The sequence below is a fragment of the Egretta garzetta genome, unplaced genomic scaffold, assembly GCF_000687185.1.
Source record: "Egretta garzetta isolate BGI_Z169 unplaced genomic scaffold, ASM68718v1 scaffold365, whole genome shotgun sequence".
Lineage (NCBI taxonomy): Eukaryota > Metazoa > Chordata > Aves > Pelecaniformes > Ardeidae > Egretta > Egretta garzetta.
The window spans coordinates 1,455,296-1,463,883 of NW_009259602.1; the positions used below are offsets into that span (position 1 = coordinate 1,455,296).

The window sequence follows — 8,588 nt, forward strand, 5'->3', positions numbered from 1 at the left end:
AGTATTTGTATGATAAATAAAATAGAGAAGCAAGTTGGTAAGAACAAGAAAAGCGGGTTTTGCTCACTGCTTCTGGCAGAATCTGAAATTGGATGTATTCTGGGAGACTGAGAGTAAAGGAAAGAAAGGGCTAATAAAAAAAGAAAGATGTACAAAGAGTGAGGAACATGAAAGGGTAATGAAAGAGAGAGAGGCTGGGGAAAGAAAAAAATGCACAGCAAGAGAAACAGAACAGCATCTTCCAACTGAGGGGACAGCATTTCTGAAATGTCACCCCTACCCTGTTCTTCAAGGGGACGAACAGGCTGCCCGTGGCAAGGCCAAAATTAACTCCTCAGTCTTAGCCCCCCCCGAGCCCTGGCAGATGTGCCCTGTGACTTCTACACGTGAACCTGAGCAAGAGTCTCCTTCCTGCAGTTTCACACACACGCAAGGGCAGGCATACAAAGTCTTCTCACCCACAAACACCACCGTGACCAGTCTCTCGGCAAACTCCCATGTTGCCCCCTCACTCCATGCCTGCTGTGCTCAGCCTGATCTCAGCCCCCACATCTCATCTAAGCCTCTTCTTTCTCCTCTTCTCCTTCCCTCTGTGCCAAGGCTGTGACCCTGAGGACAAGCCTCAACAACCCAGCCCAGCCATGAGATGCCATCAGCTGACCACAGCCATCAGCAGTTAAGACCGAAACTCAGACTCCAGAGCTCTGTGTGAACTTGCCCCCTTCCCTGAGTCAAGCGCTGGTTTGCCCCACACCCTAGCATTGCGGCTGGGTGCTGAGGAATGTTTTTCAGCGCTGCTTACAGCCACAGCAAAGCACTGGTGCCCTCATGTGCCTGCATGCATGAAGCCATCAAGTCCTTAGAGGCTGTCAGCTGAGCTGTCAGGGTTGCATGTTCCCCCTCCCAGCGTAGCCAGGGCCATTTTTGCAATGCATGTCCCTCCAGAAACCAGAGGGAAGGGATGTTCTGGCTCTGATAAAGTCACAGATGGACAATGTTTCTCTGAGCCAGCCAGAGGCACTGGCCTATGGAAGAAGGACGTCCAGGCAGCAAGATAGAGTGAAAGACCTTCCTGACACCAGTCTGGCCTGTGCCCTGTGGGAGCCGGTGGCCCACAACAGCCTTCCTGACGAAATGAGGGCAACCCGGTGCAGAGCAGGGCTGGGTTTAGATAAGGCTATGCTGGGATTTGAGGAAAGAACGGGTGGATGGGGAGGGGGGAGATGTCTCCAGCATGCTGTGCAGCATATGCTGCTCCTTCTACCCTGGAGGTGAGAGAGCCTCTTGCAGAATTGCCCAGACCTGCGGAGGTGAGCAAGAGCTTTGCCAAGCAGCCTGGCTCTGAAGTCTTCAGAGCCTCGCAGAGCGTGTGGGAGCTTGCCGGAGAGCCAAAGCAATCACACAGCAAAGGCCCTGGGAACAACCTGCCGCCCATCTCACGGCTGCCTGGCTTTAGGTGTGCTCAGCACTCCCTCCTTCTCCCAAGGCTGGAGCAGAGCAGATTAATCAGCACCGGTCCCCACCTCTTTCATGAAGGGCCCGTGCCCCCGAGCGGAGCCTGCCCGGGGCTGGGGCGGTGGCACAGCTGGCCCTGCTCCCACACAAGCTCCCTGACCCCCCCCAGCCCTCAGCGGTTCCCTTTGAACCAGGCTTTCGACATCCCAATGGAAGAGGCCCCGTTCGCGACAGCAGGAACCTGTGGCCCAGCGCCTCCTTGCAGTACCAGAAAAGCGAGAGATGAGCCGAACCCCGGAGAGGGGAGGATGGCAAGTCACCGGCTTCTCCTCGGAGTCACCCTTGCAGATAAAGATATTGTCAGCCAACTTGGCAGTGAATGTGGTGTATATCACAAGAGAGAGATCAATCCAGTCCCTCACTTCATCATTACTACGCCCTTTCTTTACACGATGATTTCGCTGCAAATTAATGAATGACCGTTTTAAAAATCAAGGGATTTTTCTTGACCTTGAGTAGTAGTAACAATTCCCAGTTCTACCCTCCCCCTTCTACCCTCCCCCTGCCATGGGATCCATGCATCAGTGCAGACTGTACCTGGACACAAACTGGAGAAAAATCAGACTTTGGTGCTGATGAACCTGACCCTGAACCAGACCCCAAAATGGTCCTGCAGAACCCTCCTCTGCCCAGGTGTAAAGAGTCAGATTTTTGGCTGGGCAAAAAGCTGGTGCCAGCTGAGGACTGCTTGCCAACAACAAAATGCTGCCAAAGCTGGGATTCAGGCCCCTACACGTAGCAGCTTTAAGAAAAACACATTCCAAACTTTCTAGAGGCTTCAGGGGAAAAGGGGAAAGAAAACAGCAGAAGAAATAACAAAACAAAACAAACAAAAAGTACCCTAAAAAACCCCAAACACTGTGCGGAAATCATGTTTCCTTTCCAGGTGACTGAATAACTCATGGCTCTTTTGCAAGACAGGGTAAACTCTTTATGTTCCACTCCTCCAAGCCTCTCATCAGGGAAATAACGCACCCATTGCTCTGCTCCGTACCACAGCAAGAACACCCACACCTCAACAGCAATGATTAGGAAGGGGAACAGATGGAGTAAAAGGGGTTTTGCAAATTGCTGGATCAGCTTCCCATGCTCCCCATCCTAAATCAGAAGCCAGAGGGCAAACTAGCTGCCGTCATGCTCTGGGGAGCGTTTGTTTGCAAGGTGACTGAGCTGGGACGGCGGGTCTTCCCTCGTCCCGTTATACACTCAATAATTCATCAGGGCAATCGCATAGATAATTGATGGCAATGAGCATGCAAGGCTGGGAGAGGAGGAGAAAATAAAATCACTAATCAGTCTCTGGAGAGGCTTGAACATATTAAGCAGGATGTGTGTGTGCATGCGCAGTGCTGGGGTTCGCCTTGCTTTTTCGTTGCTGAATGATGTGTGTGGTCGGTATGGCAGAGAAAAGGCTTGGGATACATCCTGCCATTTGCAGTTCCTGTGCCAGATCTCCCAGTGCCCACCAATCCACTCCGACACCTCCCAGGGGGCAGCCAGCACACAAGGAAGGATTAGCTGTATAGGTTGAAGCTTGCCGAGTTGCGCTTTACTCATTAGTTTTTTGGTGTTATTTTTTGTTAAGGACCAAAAGCAATAAAAGAGGCCCAGCCGAGTGCCAAAGGTATGTTGGTGCCAAGATCGCATTAGTGGAGACCTCTGAGATCCTACTCCTCCACCTTGGCCTCTGAAGTGGTTTGTGTTGATGCACTTCCCCACGATCCCAAACCCAGATATGTACTAGGTCGTGCAAGGCCTTGGGGGCACCGTGCAGAACTCGGGGTGCCCTGCGGCACAGGCAGCGGGCTGGGAAGGAAGGTCTGGACTCCCCAGGTGTGAGGGGCACTGGAGAGGGAGCAGACTAAGCGGCAGCTGGTGGCTCTTCAACCTGAAAACCCTTTCTCTTAAAAGCCCGGGAGGTGCTGTTACATTGAGGCTCCCACACTTGCAAATCTGGTTCTTGCTCCCCCATATAGAAAGCTCTGGAAATGATCTCCAGGCACCGGTGAGCTCTGTCACAACAGCGAGCCTCCAATCAATGCTTCTTTGTTAAGAACATGTGAACTCCACACGGCTTTGCACAACCTTGCCTCTGATGAGCCTCTCACCAATTTCTCTCCCTCCTGTTCCCTGATAATCATCTCACCCGAAGGGCATTGAAACAGCCCTTGGCAGAAGTGTGATGAGCCACCCTTTGGTGTGGCAATATCACGGCTGATGCAAATGTCAGAGGAATCAGTCCTAATAGACTTTGCATCACTTTTACAACTAAACTGCAGGATCACAGTAGCCAGACCTTACAAAAGGACAAAACAACACATCATGCTTCAACCTACAAAAGACCCTACACAAAGCACCTGATTTTGAGACAGCCCCTTTCACGGCACCTTGACTATGGGCAATGATGTCCTGTACATGGTCTGGTATGCCTCACAGACACTTCAAACAGCTCTCCAAGAACTTTCCACGAGGAGAAAAATGGGATAGAACAGGAGCTCAAAACTTTCAAAAATGGTGACATTACAAGTTTTTCTCCTGGTATTTCTGAATTCATCTTTCAAGTCTTCCCTATTTTTAAGTTGAAATCAGGATCTGAAATGCAACCCCCAACAGCCTAAACGAATGCCACAGGTGTGTTAGGCAGAAAGAAGATCCTAAATCCCAGCAGGGGAACTTCAGGTGGCAAGGAGCAAAGGTTTGAGCTGGTGCTTGGCCAAGGTGTTGGGGTTAACACCTTTCTTCTGACTTTGTATTGATTGCTAGGCATTCAAATCAGTACTCTGCCTGCCTCACCCCACTTACTCAATATGGCTTGCAGGCGACTGCAATGAAGGAGTGGTCCCCAGTGACTCACCAACATCCACTTCCTGAAGCAGCAGACTTTCACTGGAGGTCTCTCTGTCATGCCCTGATTCAGTTCTGCCCTACTTAAGTGTGGGGCCTGGACACCAAAGGGATTAGAAGAGGAAGACTTGAGTTTCCAACACAAGGGGAGGGGGCCTTAGAAAGAAGATGAGAAAGAGATGTGGAAAGATTATAGCTCCAGGTGACAGGGCTGCATATGAAAGGCCCGAGATAACATTGTGATCGGGTGGGGGCACACCAAGAGAAACTGCAAGCCCAAGCATCCTTTCCCCCAGCTTCAAGCTGGGAGCTTTATGGGAGCTGATGGGAAATGGCAGCACATACAATGGCCCATCTGGCTCTCATCCAAATCCCTCTCAAAAAAGAACGAGCTTGGCTTTGGCTTGCAAGCGGGAAATATAGGGCCTTTTACTCTAGGTCACTGGTTCATATCCAGAACCAGCACACTGCAGCAACAGCAGAGATGTTATTATCTGAGGACCAGTCAATGGCTTGTATTGACTGAGGTCTCTAGCCAGCCCTTCACTGGCTGTCTGCTGGGACAGGACTGTGGAGACACCTTTGGGATAAAGCAGGGTTGCCTTCTCCTGCCTGTGCAGTATTGCCTCTTTGGATAAATAGAGCACAAAGCAGCCTCAGGATCCGCTTGAGTGAAGGATCTTTCCCAAAGGGCCTGACCCATTGATGCACTGCTTGTTCTCTCTTAAGGTTTGGGAAGTCTATTCATTAAGCCACCAGTGGGATTCACACAAAAGCCCTAAACAAGACCAAGGCCATGTTTGTCCTTGGTGTTCTTCATAGAAATAGATGAAAGAAAAGCCGATGCCAAGGTGAGACTGGCCACAGATCAAACAGCCAGTGAAAAGCAGAGATGAACACTGGACTAGACCACTAGCTCTTGGCTGTCTGTGCTTCAATCTTGCAAACAGCCTCAGTTGCGGCCAACCTTCTAGTTCTCCAGGAAAAGGGCTGCAAACCAGAGGAGTGGGAAGGGAACAACCATGCCTGCCTTTGCTCCCAGCTTTCATTCTTTGCCGTACCTTTCCTGGCTTTCACACAGCTGCTTTGCTTCACCCCCCAAGTCAAGGGGAGGGGAACATGTCCCATGGCAAAAGCAGGAGGGCTGGCAGAGCTGCTGAAAGAGCTGACACAGCACTGGGAAAGGCCTTCCTGCAGTAAAGCTATGAAAGCCCATGCTCAGCAACAAAGCACAAAGGCTCCTCAGTCACCGCGGAGGAGCCAGCTCCTGTTGCCCGCCCCGCCCCGCCAGCATGTCAGCTAATCCTTTGGCAGGAGCTGCCAGTTCCCACACACCTGAGCAGCAAGCCAGCCTGCCCCTTGCCTCTACCTGACGTGCACCGGTGCGCCGGACTTGGCCCGCTTTCCCATCCCTGCAGCCTGTCCCTCCAGGCCTTTTGGACTGGACTTTACTCCAGCTCCTTCCTCAGCTCTTTTCCCGCTGTGCACTCTTACTCATATCTGTCCAGTGCCTGGGTTCAGAAGACTCTCACCTCCTTTCCCCTTTGGCCTTGTGCAACTCATTACAGCTAAGTCACACCTCCCTTCTGCTCCCACTACCCGCTTCCATAAGCTGGGAGAGGATTGCCTCTCAACCTGGTCTACAATGCTAGTTTCTTTGACTTGCCCTCCCTCCGTTTTAGCCTTACAAATTTTCCCACCCCTCTTGTGTCTCTCCAACATCATCACCACAGCCCAGGCTGCTCACTTGCCTCTTCTCATCCCTAGTCACTACTTCCGCTGGAGGGGCACCAGTGACTATGTCCAGGATCATAATCCTGCACGAGGAAAAGCAGGCAGCTGGCCAGACAAAGACAAGGGTGGACAAAGAACAAAAGACCAAAGACCCTCTCTCAAGAGTCATCGTGTTGCCTGCCAGCAAGGAAAAAGCCAGGGTCTTCTTGCTTACTAACAAACTCCGACCTGTAAACTGAGAAAGGGGACCACATTCAGAGCCAATGCTTATTTGGTGGTTGGGTGGGGAAGCAAGGGCAGAAAAGAACAGTACAGCTGGAAAATCAAGTGTGGAGGCGGGGAAAGAAGCTGAAGCATTGAGCAGGGGAAGCTAATTAAACTGAGACTGTCCTGAGACCTCTGAGACCTTATCTTGATAGGCTGAATCCCCAAATGTACACGAGTATTTTCTCTGCCCTGCCTCTTTCTCAGACTTCTGCGTTGCTTTGGATGTTGTTCAAGGAGCCGTGGTCCAGGGCTAAATATTCTCACTATTAGAGCTCTCCAGGTGCTAAGGAGGAGGGATTTAATGAAGAGCTGTGAAGAGGGGATCAAGATAGTAACCCATAGAGAGTCTCATTTCCGAAATGAAGGAACTTGAGACTGAAGAGATTCAATAAAAACAAAAATAAACCCGATGGCACAGAAAGAGAGAACATCAGATCCTTCCGTCCCTCCCTGGGCTGACAGCTCAGAGCAGGAGCAGGAAACCGGGGAGCTCTCAGGGCTCGGCCTGGTGATGACTCACTCGCCTCCACAATGGGAACGCGACAACGCCGAAACTCTGCTGACTCAGGCGTGACTTCAGCGCCAGGGTTAATAGCTGGCAGCCCTAATTACACTGCCCCCACCAGCCTCCCCACCCCCTGATTCTCTCTGTCCTCCCTCAAATCAAGCCTCTTTTATCAGAGGGGTAGATGCCAGGGCACAGGAAATTACCAAAGGATAGAAACTCTCTGGTCTTCTGTCCAAGACATGGTGAAAAATGCATCCCTGCCAAACCCTGCTGGTATTGGCTAGGCCTGCAATTTTTGTGAACAGGATCAAAACTCCTAATTTCCTATAGATTAAATGAATGCTAGCCAGTCACAGCTTTCTGTGGTCTTGCTTTCCTCTTGTCTTTCTTCCTGTTACCCTTTTAGTACATAACTTACTGCTGATATTTCACTATCTCCTTAAGTTTAAGAGAAATGTTTTCTACTATTGCAAGTGGGAATGCCATGCTCTGTTCTACTAGAATTTGTTCAAAGATAGAAATGACACTTTTTTTTTTTGACCAGAAAAATGCGATATGTGTTCTGGCGGCTCATGACCCATCGGTGCTGACAACTAGGAAAAATCTTTGCAAACAACATGAATGCAAACATGGCACCCAACAGATGCAATGGACAGACACCCTTTGCCAGCTGACTGCCTGTGATTTCTCTCATAATGTGTTTTATCTCACCCTAGAGATATTTCTGCAGGAAAGTGGAAGAGACTCAGACCTCCCAACTTTGTCTGAGTTGCTTAAGAATTCCTGCCCATGAACAACAGGCTGTAAAGAACAGTGTGTACGTATAACCCAAAACTCAGCACCCTGCCCAATTTCCAGCCTGCTGCTGCCCAGCTTTCTTATCATCAAGTCCCTATGCAGGGAACTAATTTTATGAATTTCACCTCTTCCCGGATTTATGATCTCCACAGTGCAGAGTGACAGACACCGCGCTTCAGTCCTACCTGGGCCCCATCTGTAGGAACAAGTCTGCATATTTATGAAAAGCTTTGCATCTTCAAAAGGCTTTTCAAACAGTAACTAATTAATCCTCCAACACCCTGAGAGGCAGGAAAGTATTATTACCCCTGCTTTCAGGGATGGGGAAATCAGAGGTGCTGAATGACAAAGAGATGTGCCCAAGGCCACCCAGGCAATCATTGGCAATCTCACTTGAATGGCTTGGTTTAGATGTGGGTATCTGCATATTATGGTGACAATTCTCACCTAAGGAAGCAGGTATGGAGGCATTTGTGGTAAGGCCTCACCCACCACTCATGCAAATAGAAAAGGTCACCCTCATTTTCATGGCTGAGGAAACTGAGGCACAGGGAGATGAAGTGGAAAACCTATTCTACTGACAGAGCCTGGAAGCAAACCTAAACATTATCCACGTCAACAACTAGACTAAAGGTTCCCAAAATGTGGCTTGCATTTTTCTCAACAACGAGCACGCTGACTGTGACCAAATCTATGACATTTTGTGTTAAGAACATGCCAGAAATGATGAGAGCCATTGAGGCTGACAGTGAGTGTCCCATTCAACCTGAGCAAAGCCAGCTTCACAATTCCAGTCCCCACTGCCCCGAGGAGTTGACATGGTCCCCAGGTTTGCCTCATCTCTTGCTTGCCAGGTCAGTGGCTGCTGTGATCGTTCTAGCCTGGGTTTAGATCTGGCATGGCCTGCTACAGCTCAGCAGGA

General features: G+C 50.1%; 1 protein-coding gene across 1 annotated transcript in view; it reads right to left on the reverse strand.

The window, feature by feature from the left end:
- The window catches only part of NECTIN1 (nectin cell adhesion molecule 1), a 20,501-nt gene extending 18,007 nt beyond the window's left edge, over nt 1-2,494 (reverse strand). The window contains 2 exon segments of the mRNA XM_035893936.1: nt 2,099-2,140; nt 2,491-2,494. Coding sequence (XP_035749829.1) covers nt 2,099-2,140; nt 2,491-2,494 — 46 coding nt within the window.
- Between the last annotated feature and the right edge of the window lie 6,094 nt (nt 2,495-8,588).